We start from the raw sequence: 15298 nt of genomic DNA on the forward strand, positions 1-15298 counted from the left end.
GGAGGATATGTAGGAGGGCTCTTTTAATTAAGGTAATAATCACTGCCATTCTAGGGCTATGGGGAACCTCTGGTTTATACTTCTTCATATATGATTTGCAATACAAACAACCTGAACAAGCTATTAAGCTTTCTGAAGTTTCAGTAGTTTTATTCACTTGAATAAAGTATTTAATTGAGACAGTTGTGATACTTGTTTCTGTCAGCTGTGCTATGGCTCCACCTGGTGGCTGTAATAACTAAATGCATACATTCACACACGTGTTTCTCACAATAGACGGATTTCCGCGCGACGTCATCACAGAGCAGAATGCGCAATCTGCGCATGCCCGGGTGAAAGGCGCGTTCGAAAATACAGCCCTGAGCGGCAGTGAGCGCACTGGCCAATACAAACTAATAGGCGAGTGTGCTCCGGTGCGTAATTTCCAAACGCACCCATAGGCTTCCCCCTCCTCTGCGCGGTCATATTCCTCTCATGTTTACTAACAGGAAACCCGTCTATAGAAACTAAGTTCATAAAATAAGCCACCCATATGGCCAAATATACATACATCATTGTTTATTTCATTTCATTTCATTATAGCACTATGGTATAGGCTATAGGCAAAAACAGTTCTCAAGTTCAGTGGTTACAATATCCTGTTTATGAAAACATAGCGTAAGCCTATTTGTTCAATAGTGTGTAGTTAACAAAATATTTACTGTGCTCATTGGACCACCTGATTGGTGTTTTGCTGTCATGGATCTGGCACTTCTAGCTCAGAACGTGATTTTTTTTTCCATGGTTAAACTACTAGCCTACATAAGAAATGTATTTCACAGAATAGAAAAAGGAAAAAAAGGTTATTGCTGTGGGTGAGGGCTGATTTAAGCAATCACACTTGGCCTGAATCCAAACAAATTGGACTGAGCTGGGTGTGACTGCACACCTGTTTGTACTCTGATCTAATCGATACACAAATCAATAAATTAGTCATCCCCCAAATCAATAAATTAGTCATCCCCACACACACTCATTTACATCTGCTCTGGCTTGTACCATCTTGCCCTCTACAATACATGTATTTGAACCAACTGCCTGACTGAGTGACAAAGGAACCCTGGCAAAGCCACAGAGGTGGCGGGTCTTGCTACACTTATTTTTCTTATTTGGAAACCTATTAGAATACTAAAATAATAATTGTATACTGTACCCAAAAAAAATCTAAATCCTCAGAATGAAATAAAACTAATGGACAAAACACTAAAACAGTGTTTGTGTTAACTCACCAATAGGTGTTTTCACTTGCTGAGCGTCTTTGGCGGTACTAGGCCTAACTGAGATTTAACCCTGTCCCTTGAGGTCGTGGATATCTAAATGACACAAATGCAAAATATATGTAGGAGGATATGTAGGAGGGCTCTTTTAATTAAGGTAAACAGCCCTTATACAGTGTGGCGCCCAGGGGGATGAGAGTTTGTCCGTGTCTGTCCGATCCACTGTCCTGCACTCCATATATGGACATGACTGATGTCATCAATATGACATCATCCATATGATGTCATCAATATGACACCATCACTATGATGTCGGAGAGAAACCACACCATCATGAGGCCCTGTCTTGTTTCGGAATATCACTGTGCTATTCTGTAACTTCATTTGTTAGCACAACACAGACTATGTGGACATTTAAAATCCAGTGTGGTTCCCTGTGTGTATAGCCTGGGACCAGACGAATCTGCGAGTGCAAAAAAAAATTGCACTCTGCGATTTGGGTCTGGCACCACTCCATAGAGAATCCATTTCCTGCTCCAGAAGACGTGGGGGACCAATCAGGGCCCAGTATTCGAATATGGGAGACTGTAATTGGCAGTTGGTTGTAGGTCTAACCAATTGCGTCGGGGGCCATTGTTTTGATCCTGTCCCTTGGGGAAAAAGCGTCCTCATGGAAGCACCAGACTCATATCCACGCAGTGAGGCTACGCGAGGCTACCCTGTGGTAGATTCGATTCTCTGTTCATCATCTGTTGAACAAGTTTGCTGAATATTTGATGTAGAACTGCTCATTGTAGGCCATGTAGCATTGTTTACTCAGTAACTGAATATTTGATGTAGAACTGCTCATTGTACAGTAGGCCATGTATTGTTTACTCAGTAACTGGGTTAACTTAAATGATTATGTATATTATAAACATTTTGGAATACTTATCTTAATACCTGTATAAACAATTGCTAAACATGACATTTGTATTTCAGCTCATTTATGATTTTGTAAGTTTTGTCCTAAATTTGTAAAAATAACAAAATACCAGGCTCACTGCGTAAGAGCCTATATTTACCACATAAATAAGGTTATATAGTCCTCCCTGCAGCTGACCCGGGTTTGAAGTTTTTTTTTTGCTATATGGCATCCTCGGTGTTCACTCTCCATTCCGACATCTCACCACTCCGACTAGTGGCTTCCGCGTGCGGTTAGGGTTAGGGTTAGGGTTAGGTATAGGCTTCGTCAACGTCGGAAAGGCGACATGTCGGAAAGGAGAAATGCACCCGGCATCCTCTCTCTCACTATCACTATCAGAAATAAAGTAGAAAAATAAATAATTTACAATAAAAAAAAAAGCAAATCTTTGCCATCATGCAGAAACCTGATCTCCTAATTAAATGTGCATGTCATACTGTCACACAAAAGTAACACAAATAGCCTTAGCTTAAAATGTGTTGTGTTGCAACGCGGCGCGTTGTGGATTTTATGAATATTAACCGATGAAAACAAGATCTTGTGATTGAATGATAACTGCAGTGGATCCATCGGAACACAGTTCTTTTTTTCCATTTCCTGAAAAGCTCACACTTTTGGTTTAAATACATTTACAGTGCTCTTATTTCTTTTTTTGGCAACTGAAACTGCCGCGTGTTGTATCACCAGTTAATGATAGCCCTCACACGACCCCATAAATTGGTCATCCACAGGTTCACCCCCAGATCCGTCATGTACTGAATCTCCGGGGTCAGCATCTTACGGCACAACGTGCTGTGGGCCTCGTCCACGCTCGCCTTGAGGTTGTACCCCATGATGGTCTTCTCTCCGACGGGTTGCCACGGCTGCATGGCGGCCTCGTGAATGCTACCGGTGTCCACGGCGTGGCCCCCTTCGATGCAGAGGGCCGCCATCTCCGCGTTCCTCCTCCTGAGCTCCGCCACGTCCTGCGCCATGCGCCTCTGTCCGTATCCTTCCACCTTCTTCCAGAAGGTGGCGTTGAAGCGCTGGTACAGCCTCCAGTCGATCGCGTTCCACTCGAGAGCTTTTGCCCTCTGCGCCGGGGTCAGTTTGGATATGGTAGATTCCGCGCGGGCGTTGAGTTTAAAGAAGAGCACGTCCTCCATTTCCCAGCAAAGGGCGTCCTTGAGTAGGATGAGCGATTCGTCAAAGTGTTCCACCAGCATGACCAGCTGGAAACGGTCAGCGATGGCCCTGATGCCTTCCTCCACCCTCGGGTCGTCCGGCTGCAGGGTGTTGTCCTGCCCGAAGTCGAAGAACAGCAGATTCTTCAGGTAGAACGAGTTGTAGCCGTCCGGTTTGAAGTAGTGCTGCGGATCCCGCAGGAATTCGGCCATCCTGTCCTCGCCGGGTATCGCCCAGGTCAGCGGCACCACATGGCCAAAGTAGTGGAAGGAGGATTCAAACAGCTCGGCGGGGTCTCGCAGAACGGTGAAGTAGGAGGTGTCGGCGGGCAGAACCGTGGCCACCTCTGTTGCGTTGAAGCGCATGTGATTACACATGATGTTGAAGCACATTCCGGGTCTGTAGTCTTTAACCTTGGATCGCTGGAAAGGAGAAAGAGTTATTACAGTTAACTAAAACTAATAAAACAAAATAAATGAAACTAAAATTGACAAAACATTTTAGTTAAAGCGGCACCATGTAACTTTCTTTTTAAGAATAACATGTCATTTTCTGTATGGTAGAGTATGTTAATACAATATAACTTATACGATTGGGGTGGTTGTGTTTTGTCTCCCTGCTCTTCTATTGAGACATTTAGATCCAGTGTGTGAACCATGACCTTTGACACAATCCTTTTTTCTGGTTTGACACGAATTGTGACCACGATTATGACACGAATTGTGGTCAAGATTCAATTTATCCCTTGAGCAAGCAGGCAGACTCTATTAGCTCAAAGGTTAAAATGTCAGCACTTGTGCAGAGACAGGTTCAAATCCAGCGTAGAGGAAAGTTACATAGCGCAGCTTTAACTGAAATAAAAATTCTGAAATAACTAACTGAAACTGTATTACAGTATCTGCTTGCAACAGAAAATGTCCATAGTTAAGGAAAAAAAGGTTTTGAGCCTGTAGATCTGCTATTTTGTTTTACTGTTTTTACTATTTTGATCTGACAAAATACCCTGTATTAGAATAAACTAAAACTCACACTCTAAAGCTAGGCCTTAAAAAAACAAAAAAAAAGTAAACTAGCAAATCTTTACAAACCAATTAAAACTCACTGACATTTTTAATCATGAAGACAAAACAATGAAAAACTATAATAACCTGGAAAGGAGACGGGTACGAAAAGTCATTCCTGCCGTTGGGGAAAGCAAATCTAAGCCGGTGTTTCTCTCCGAAGCGGAACAGGATGTTGAGGATGGTGCTGCTGGCTGTCTTGTGGGTCTTCATGAACATGAGGTCTGTTTTAGGAGTACAGAGTCCAGTGCTGCTAACCATGGGCTGGGAGCTGTTTGCAGTCGGCCGACTGTGGAGCTCGGCTGGAGCACAAGAATGAGGCACCGGAAAACTATAAATAAAGAATTCAGAATGGTCAAATCATGAGATGAAAATATAAGTAAACAACATCGTATAACATCATTAAAAAGTAGAATCTGAGCAGTCTTGTGTGAAAAAAATGCCAAAATGGTCGACGGTGGGTCACATAAAATCCAGACTTGCGAGGTGCACTGTTGCTCCAGTCCGCACCAAACTTGGCACAATCATTATTCAGGGGTCTGCCATCACACCTATACTGTATGTATACTGTCTCTGTCGGGTGGAAACCTCATATGTCCAAAACTGTGACTTTTCAGGATTCAAATTCAAAAATGGCAAAAGTAGTAGATCTACTACTTTTGATACTTTTGTGTGACGCTGTAGTAGCCTATGATCAAGTAGAGCATTAATTTATGAAAAAACACAAACACATACAATATGGATATAAGAGGTTTCTGACAGACATCAACGGTATATATTGTATATTTGAGAGACACCAGTCAACACTGAAGACATAATTAGGGCCGAAATTGTGATAATCCTGGACAGTTATTTTATTTGTATTATTTTTTTGGGGACTTTTTCTGCCTTTACTGATAGGAACAGTAGGCTGACAGGACAAGGGGAGAGAGATGGGGAGATAACACGCAGCAAAGGTCGTCGGGATCGGGAGTCGAACCCGCGACACGCTGTCAGGCAGGATTAGGTGCCCAGCTTAGGTGGGTGCCCAGACTGTTACGCCAACCCCCAAATTGACACTTATTAGCCCGTGGACCCCCATTTGAAAAGCTAGCAGTGATTTTCAACCATTTTAATTTCAAGGACCCCCAGTTTGACATGTAATAGGCTACGGACCCCCATTTAATGGCATTTCTATCTCTGGGACCCCAATTTAAATTGTAAAATCAATGTTATTTAACTCTCAGAGTGTACGAATGGAACCAAATCCCATAAGGGTCAATTTGGTTCCTAGCTACCTATCATTTAGCTGGGGACCCCCTGGAACTCCCTCAAGGACCGCTGGGGGTCCCCGGGCCCCACTTTGCGAACCAATGGTATAATGAGTCTTAAGGGCAGGTACACACTGTAGGACTTTTAAAGTGGTCGGGGGTCGTCTGATCGTTAAGCATTTCACACTACAGGAGTCTATTTCTTGAAATCGTCTCTCACATATCCTTGTGGTTTTCACACTATACGATTGATCACCGACTAGGGATCACACACTGTAGGATAGTTCACTAGGATGCTATCCAGACCCGATACATACATTTGTTTTTATTCCAATTCATTTTAACCGACGTCTCATGAATATGTGCACAGCTCCCGTGATATGCCAGGGAAAACGTGACAGTACGCTATTGATTGTTGAAATTAAATAATTCATTCTCTATTTCTCTGTATGTATCTCTTTTCAAATATCCAATGTATTTGTAAATAGGTTTCAAGTGGCCTTTTCTTGGGCTTGTTTTCATAGACCTGGTTGCTTATTTCTCTCGCAACATCTGGCAACGCTGTTCAGACACAGCGTGTGTCACACGCATGCTGCACTCACAGACACACACACACACACACACACACACACACACACACACACACACACACACACACACACACACACACACACACATATACACACACACAGAGCTCGCTCTCGCTCTCTGTCTCCGTCTCTCTCTCTCTGTACAATTCCTCTAAAATAAACAGCCCACCAGGCTCGCTCACTCTCTCATTTTGTTTTATAATGTTAAATGTTATAATGTTTGTTGTGGTCAGATCCAGCGCCGCTCCCCTAGCCACGGTGGCTGTAATGTGCTCTCATTGGCTGTAGCGTTCATCTCCTCGCAGCGTGGTCTGAGCCCCTTTCATACTGTATGATATTGTCTGATGTCCTGTCTGCGACAGAGACGAATAACTAACTTGGTAGATATTTGAAAACGGTCGGGAAGCCATCGCCGAGCCTAATTATCGTGGCCGCATCCTCTCGCAGAGCCTTTCACACACAGCGACCAAAACCTCGCCTCCCGATCTGCGTCAGATCAGGAGGTTTTGTCGGCGAGCACCAAAACAGGTCCCCGACAACATAATCGGACCAAATATCCTGCAGTGTGTACCTGCCTTAACTCGGGCACAGTGAAGTGGATGTTGGGACTGGAGAGGCAGTAGCACAGGATCATAGTGATGAAGAGTGCAGCCACCAGCATGCGTTTACACGCAGGTCTCCACTGTTTGCCTTCATGTTTGCCAGCCATGGTTCCAGAGCATTGTCCACCACACCATAACCTGTGGACAGCCACAAGAGGAAGAGGAAGAATGCATTTGTTTGCCGTTCTTATTATAACATGAAGTGGAGGATAAACAACAAACATCCTCATGTCGACTCATGATGTTGGCCAGTTATGTAGTCAACAAACAAAAAAAGTCAACAAACAAAAAAAGTGCACAGAGGCTGTAGTCTAATAGCCTATCACTGATGCACTCTATTGAGCAGTGACACTAGGGGTGTGGTTACTGTACTGTTTATACTGTTGACTCGGCAACACTATCGGTGTAACGACTTTTGATTGCATGTATCTTTTTTGCTTATATGTGCCTTAGTCTAGGGTTGGAGTCTATCATTTGTGATGTTTATTCTTCTATCTATATCCTGTGCCCCACAGTACTCTCACGCTGTTAAACTTCAATCAAATTTAAATCAATCTGATCAGGGAACAACATAGTGGAGTATGTTGACAGTTTTAGTAACAACACCTACCATCTTTTCAGTTTTTAGATACACCATACAGCAAAGGGTTAATTCTAGCCTGATGTTGGTTCCACTGGCAATAAACTGTCTCTTTTATAGTTTTATAGCCAACCACGGCGGGGAAACCACCCATGGACTCTAACCTCTCCTCTGCCTCAGTTAGCAGTCAAACACAGACACACAGACACAGACACTCACACACTCTCTCTCTCTCTCTCTCTCTCTCTCACACACACACACACACACACACACACACACACACACACACACACACACACACACACACACACACACACACACACACACACACACACACACACACACACACACACACACACACACACACTGTTTTCTGGTTAATTTAACATACTATTGTGTCTTTTATAGACTACCATTAGTTACTGCAGGGACGGCAGTCTTGACAGCATTATTCAAATTATTGAATGAAGCATATGATTTAATTCTTATTTTTAACACTCATGAATTCCGTATATGATTTAATTCATGTTACATAAGATGTATTTGTTTAACATTTTTAGTATTTATATACAGTATCAGTGTTTTGCTGTATTAAATCATAATACAGACACGTAAATAATATACTGTAGAAATGTGTTAAAATGTGAATTAAATCATATGCAAACGCCCTGGCAATGCCTCTGTTGTCACATTCTTCATTGTGCTTCTCTCCCGCTATTTCTGTAGTTCTGCCTTTACATTTGTTGTATGTGGCATGATTTTATTTGAAAAAGTGGTTGTTTAGTTTTATAGTTGGGTGTTCATTGGGCCTCATACAAGCACCCTATTGTTGGACTCTTTGCACTCTGTTGTTAAAAACACACAACATAAACATAATCATAAGCAATAAGCTGAATACCGTACTGCGCACCAAACATCATTCTAAATGTTCATTTTAAATGGAAATAATAATAATAATAAATAATAATAATAACAGCAATACTAATTAACATTTATTTTCATAGCACTTTTTTCTAAACAATGTTGCATGTTTACATTTTTTATCATGTTTAGAGAACATGATATCTGATTATTTGACCTGTTTCTGTCCTTGTATTTTGCCTTGCTCTTCTTTCTACAGTATGTCTAATCTACCTCCCTTTCCTGAAAACTACAAACGAAAAGAATCATTTCAACCACTTCATTACAGCTGTAAACTTGTTGATGTGACAATAACGTTCATTCTGATTTCTGATTCTAAAGCCTGGTCACCCTCAGAATTGAGCTGGGAACCAGGAACAGACAAGAGACTGTCTGGCACATAGGGAACTAACATGTACGTTATACTGGGAGCCCAGTCATGTGAAGGCGTTAAACATTACCAGTAAAATCTTTAAATTCTAAAACAAACAGACAACCAGTGGAGACAGTTCAGAATGGGTGTGACGTGTTCTCGTCTCTTAGTGTTATTTAAAAGCCTGGCTGCTGCTTTTTTTTAACACGCTGATGAGGAGTATGCGATTGTTTTCTGTCCAAAAGTCCAAAAGAGTCCAAAAATGTACAATAATCTAACCAAGATCTAAACGGGATAAAAGCATGAATGGCCTTCTCATGGCTCTTTAGAAAAAGGATTTTAGAAATATATGTTCTTCATAATGTTCCTTAGAATAGTACATAACATGTATACAGAAAAAGAATCAGAGTGATCCTACCGTTTTGCTGGCATGTCTGTCATCTGCCTCTCGCATTGCACTGACCACACAGCTCCACCTTTGATACGTTATCATCTTTTATGACCATGTTTGTGTTACCAGTGACCTAATGGAGCATGCTGTCATGGAGCAGACTACATTACACATACATGCCTTATACACTCTATAATAGACTGTTCTGAAAATGCTCAAAGCTTTTAATTTCAAGGACCCCCACTTTGATGCAAAAGGCCACTTTCTTTTTATATCTTTGGGACCCCAATCCACACTGTAAAATACTCATTGTTAATTTAACTCTGAGAGTGTGCAAATGGACCAAATGTGCCATAATTATAATAAATTCAATACTTACAATTATTCTTCAAATAATTCCAAAAGTGTAACATAGGCTAACAATAATTTCAGTGCCGATGTTCTCTCCTGCATTCTCAGCCATGATTAGTCCATGGGCCAGACCAGAAGTCAGGGACACGTAAGGTGGCAAAATCTCTTTGGCACCATTTTGTTTGTAGGGTCCATATAAGTACTTTGAAACATGATAGCCTTTTCAAATGAGTAGCTTTAATACTTTTTTAGGACATTCATTTTTTTGCGATTATCTCCCCACATTATCTGCACAGTAGTCCTGTACCTGGCCTATAAACCTGACTCTGTCACAGACCCTGCGGTCCACAGACTTGGACCTCCTCTCTGTCCCCAAGGCAAACAAGTGAACCTTCGGGGACAGAGCCTTCAGTGTGGCAGCCCCCACCCTGTGGAACTCTCTCCCAATAGGAATTCGCCATGCTCCAACACTGGACTCTTTTAAGGCTGCCTTGAAAAGACACTTCTCTCAGGCTTATGGCTTAGTTGTTTGTTGTTTTGTTTGTTTGTCTGTTAGTTGTTCATTGTTTTTGATGTAAAGCGTCCTTGGGTTTATGAAAGGCGCTATATAAATTCAAGCTATTATTATTATTATTATTGAAGTGAATGAAAGAGAGAAAATTAATTTTTTTGTTCCTCTGTATGACATGTTCTGTTAAAAAAAAAGTGGCTCGCTTTCTTCACTGATACTGTAACTGTGACTAAGCTACCACTTGGGAAAGGCTATCATGATCAAATATCATCTAGGGATATATTCAAAATACAAAACTAGAATTTGCAAATGTTGCACTTGAGTGACCACGCAAAAGTGAAAATGCTGTTCACATTGTATCACAACGTGAGGTGTTGTGAGCTTGTAGACAAGCCATTTGCTGAATGTTTGCTCCAGAATAGGCATGCTGGTTCATGTGTGGTTCATAAGGTTCATAAGTGAAAGAAAGAGATTGAATAATGTTTTTTTTTCCCTCTGTATGTATGACATGTTCTATTCAAAAAAGGTTAGATGATTTTTTCATTCTTTGTATCTATGGTTGGTGTCATTGAAGGCTGATAACTGGGACTAAGCTACTACTTGGGAAGGGCTGTCATGTTGAAATATTATCTAGGGATATAGACCTTTTCAAAATACCAAACTAGAATTTGCAACCTTGAGTGTCCCTGATTAGTGAAAATTCTGGCCTGGGCCCATGGACTAAATGCTGGGCTGAAGCTGAACTCTCCCTACTTCTCTGTCCTCAGACCATAGAGACATGTCGACCTCATCATCTCCTCGACTTCAGCATGGTTGACCCCATGCTAGTAAAACATCCACACACACACGCGCATACGCACACGCACGCACATGCACATGCACAGAGAGAGAGAGAGAGAGAGAGAGAGAGAGAGAGAGAGAGAGAGAGAGAGTAAAGTAGCTAGTAAACATTGATAGTTGTGGATTGCGTATTTTTGGGCTTGTTTCTAAAGTGTAGTTGCTTATTTGTTCTTGCTTCCTATAGAAAAAATGTAATCAGTTGTTCTCAAAAATGTTCATGTTAAGGAAATTAATATGTATAAGATTTGTGTTGTTAAAATGTTTTAAAAATATTAAACATTTGTCACTTTTTTCAATATATATATATATATATATATATTTTAAAATAAGAGATCTACAAGCTCACAACGCATTGTTGTGAGCTTGAAGATCTGCTATTTTCAAAAGCCTATGTGTATAGGTTTAAAGTGCTCATTTGGCCTATAATAATAGTCCCTTCTTTTGGAATAGTTTTCATTGAGCTGGTTGCTTATTTCTCTCGCAGACACTGATAAGACAGCTCTTCCCTTCCATTAAACTAACAACAAACCCTGCTAAATAAAACAATTAAAGAAAATCTCACAATATATCCATGATACTTAAGATACTGTACCAATAACAGGCTGTGTCCCAGAAAGCTTTGGTCATAAACAAGAGGAAGAACAATGTCAGCTTGTAAAACTTATTAGGTCAACATATTATTCCCACAATGTTACCAAAGCTGTCTCTATCATTGTATTCACAAAGATCGGATAACATTTCCTTTTCTATTGTTGGATTCACAAAAAAGTGGCTCGCTTTCTTCACTGATAACTGTGACTAAGCTACCACTTGGGAAAGGCTATCATGATCAAATATCATCTAGGGATATAGACCTATTCAAAATACAAAACTAGAATTTGCAAATGTTGCACTTGAGTGACCCCGCATAGTGAAAATGCTGTTCACATTGTATCACAACGTGAGGTGTTGTGAGCTTGTAGACAAGCCATTTGCTGAATGTTTGCTCCAGAATAGGCATGCTAGGGTTCATGTGTGGTTCATAAGGTTCATAAGTGAGAGAAAGAGATTGAATAATGTTTTTTTTCCCCTCTGTATGACATGTTCTATTCAAAAAAGGTTAGACGATTTTTTCATTCTTTGTATCTATGGTTGGTGTCATTGAAGGCTGATAACTGGGACTAAGCTACTACTTGGGAAGGGCTATCATGTTGAAATATTATCTAGGGATATAGACCTTTTCAAAATACCAAACTAGAATTTGCCACCTTGAGTGTCCCTGATTAGTGAAAATTCTGGCCTTGGCCCATGGACTAGATACCTGCTACAGCTACACTGTATTATTATTGTACTGTAAAACTACAGAGCACCTGCTCTTTCTCTGGAACTCACTAAGTGAACGTACGGTATGCGCCGCCATTGTTTGTACATCATTAATTCACTTCAGCATTTCAAAGCACATCTAGAAAACTGGAACAGCTGATACTGTGCAGTGTATGCACTGCGAACTCGATAGGACTATAATAGTACACAGGTTTCATATGAATTGAATAACATTTGATCCTTTTGTATCTTAGAAGTACAATAACATTTGATGCTTTTGTATCTTAGAAGTACAGTGGTTCTCAATGTGAGGTCTTTTGAGGTGAGCGGCTAAAGGATTGTGAGCCAAATGAACACAGAGGAATTTACAGCATGGACTCCCACAGATAAATAGAAAAGGTTCTCCACCGGTCCAGCGGTGTTCCAAGATTAGCTGCTCAGACAGTCATTGTCTTGGTCATTGTCTCCGAAAACATAGTCCCTTCGGCCCTCCAAGCCGGAGCGCCGAAGGGACTATGCTTTCGGAGACAATGACCATTAGTGCTGGAATCAGGCCTGTGTTCGAAATACACTAACTATATATTCATTACATTATTTTGTGCCTGTTAGAAACAACGTTTTACTACTGGAACCTTTATGTGTAGTACCTCTGCTGGCCAACAGATGGGTCACTTTCCTCACATTCTGTGTGATTCAATACCACCATCTGAAAAGATACTCTTTATGCACACGAAGTATGTTGAACAACCCATGGAGTATAACATAATGTGAACAGCCTAGGAGTTCAAAGTCCCTAAGAAGAAGAGTCTAAAAGCCTTAACAGCAGCCCCTAGAGCATCAAAAAAACTGTTTGAACCAAGCAACATAAAGGTCAAATTGACAACAAAAGTACAGTTTATTGCAATTGTAGGCCAATATAATTATACCTTGCAGCGTGATTCTACTCTCGAGGGTGCTACTTACTGCATAACACAGCAAATATTTATAGAATTCATTAATGCAGGAAGCACCAAGTAAATGTCCCCTGGGTGCATACTGTACCTTATGCATAACATAAACAAGGCAGCTGTGGCAGAGGATATACAGCATACATTATGGATGTCTGAACGTGTGAGAAGGTCTTAAAGCTGCAATCGGTAACTTATTTTAATGAATAAAAGGCTATTTAAAATAATCTGTATCGTATTGATTGATTGATTGATTGACAAAAGCATAGAGTATGTTAATACTATGCATAGGGTATGTTAGCAGACCCTGATGTCAGGTAGGACATACTGGTTGATAAGTAGTATTGCCTGAAGTTCATAATGCGTAATCTCTCCCCCTGGCCAAAAGTTTCAGGTCGGCATACCAACGTTATCCAATCTGGAGCGAGAACTCCACAAAGATAATCAATCAGGCTCATTTTTTATTTTTAGTTTGTTTCATCACTTCCAATTTCACGTATTTATGCAGTATCCTGCATTGGTATCCCAAACCTGAAAATGTATTTTCTGTTTACTAAAGAGCTAGAGAGATGGGGAGACCCCTGTTAATGAACAAAGGCTCTATAGCAATGATTACTATTGGAATAAAGAGGTATTTAACAATTATTTTAACGAAAAAGAGAAAAGAAAATCCCTTACCCCACCTTTAATTGCCATTCAATTGAACTAACTAATTCAATTTAGTATAATTAATTTTCCAGATATCCACGTGTGAACATGAACTCATCACAAGGCAATGGGTGAATGAGGGCACACAAGATGAGAGGACAGCTTAATTAACTAACGTTAGCTTTATTGCCATCTAAACAAACAGAGGCTCTCTTGGCCCACGGCCATAAGTAAACTGGAAATAATAAACGCAGTCACCGAGTGACAATAACAAAGGCTGAGTTTGAACAGAGTTTTGTGCAAATACAAATACACTGCAGCCTTGTAGGGTATTTAGCTTTCTCTCTCCACTCCCCAGAGCCCCGGGTTGCCAACCGTCGCTTGAAATATGGAATGGTCTAAACCAGGGGTCTTCAACAGGGGGTCCGGGACCCCTATGGCGGTCCTCTGAGTTACTGCAGGGGGTATAGAGGGGGTCCCTGCTTCATCTCTGTCTCCTTGGCCTGAAAACGTTGAAGACCCCTGGTCTAAACTAAAAGACGGTCCTTTCTTGAACTAAGTTCAAACAGCTCATGTTATGCAGGTTTACTATAATACAGATTACCACTTAAACCCTCTACACTTAGAAAAAAGGTGGTCCACTTAAACCCTCTACACTTAGAAAAAAGGTGGTCCAAGTACAGATACAGACAACCCGGGTCCGGTTCACTGTCTACACCCCCAAATCTCTTTGCCAAAACATATTCTGGGGGGGCTAATATTTGGCAAAGAGATAATATAATCTCTTTGCCAAAACATATTCCCCCCAGAATATGGATGCTGGGGTTCAAGTGGTTAATCTCTACATACAGTATATTCAGTGACATTGTATCTATTTCTGGGCGTCCCTTCTTTGAATTTCAGGTAGTTGGCAATAGTATGGACCCATGCCAGCATACCAGCCCCATTGCAACACAAAGAAGAGCATACAGGACTGGCTGTGATTTTTCCGAAGGTGACATACATACATACCTGTTTCCTGTTACTGAACGCACGCACGCACGCACGCACGCACGCACGCACGCACGCACGCACACACACACACACACACACACACACACACACACACACACACACACAAACACACACAAATAGCTAAATGCTATCACTGTCACAATATATACTGTATATAAAAAAGTGATATCACTTACTGCACCTTTAAGTCCATTTCCCTCATCCATCCAACTTGTTTGAGAAGAGTTACAATTTACGATAGAACTAATAGACTTGAGATTAGTATACCATTCCACAGGACCGCTGCCAAGTGTAATTACCTCAACCTAATTCCCTGGCCTGCTGCAGGTACGCCTGTGAGTCAACAGTGTCATCCCAGCCTCCCCTACAGACACTGGCACGCATCACCTACACCCAGTGGTACTCCACCAGATCAAGCTAGCCTGTTACGAAACCCTTTAGGGTCTAGGGATGGATTTGTAACATAACGAAATTCGGTTTTAATAACCGGGATGTTGAGCAATAAGAGGTGCAAACAAGGGAGACCGGTTTGGAGCAAAAGGTGCAGGGTGCTT

At 41.2% G+C, this 15298-nt stretch overlaps 1 protein-coding gene across 2 annotated transcripts; it reads right to left on the reverse strand.

Annotated features, from left to right (window-relative positions):
• Positions 1–238: 238 nt before the first annotated feature.
• On the reverse strand, positions 239–15043 carry LOC311034431 (galactosylceramide sulfotransferase-like). 2 transcript variants are annotated; one of them, XM_084042312.1, is made up of 4 exons: positions 14921–15043; positions 6861–7025; positions 4533–4776; positions 239–3806 (listed from the first exon to the last, which is right to left on the reverse strand). In XM_084042312.1, the coding sequence occupies exons 1-4, from the start codon at positions 14944–14946 to the stop codon at positions 2901–2903; spliced, it is 1341 nt and encodes a 446-aa protein (XP_083898438.1). In that variant the 5' UTR covers positions 14947–15043; the 3' UTR covers positions 239–2900. The 2 variants fall into 2 exon arrangements, with proteins under 2 accessions (XP_083898438.1, XP_083898439.1); XM_084042313.1 differs by having other exon boundaries at positions 14926–15034.
• Positions 15044–15298: the final 255 nt, after the last annotated feature.

Source organism: Gymnoscopelus microlampas (genome assembly GCF_963454915.1).
Source record: "Gymnoscopelus microlampas genome assembly, chromosome: 2".
Taxonomy (NCBI): domain Eukaryota; kingdom Metazoa; phylum Chordata; class Actinopteri; order Myctophiformes; family Myctophidae; genus Gymnoscopelus; species Gymnoscopelus microlampas.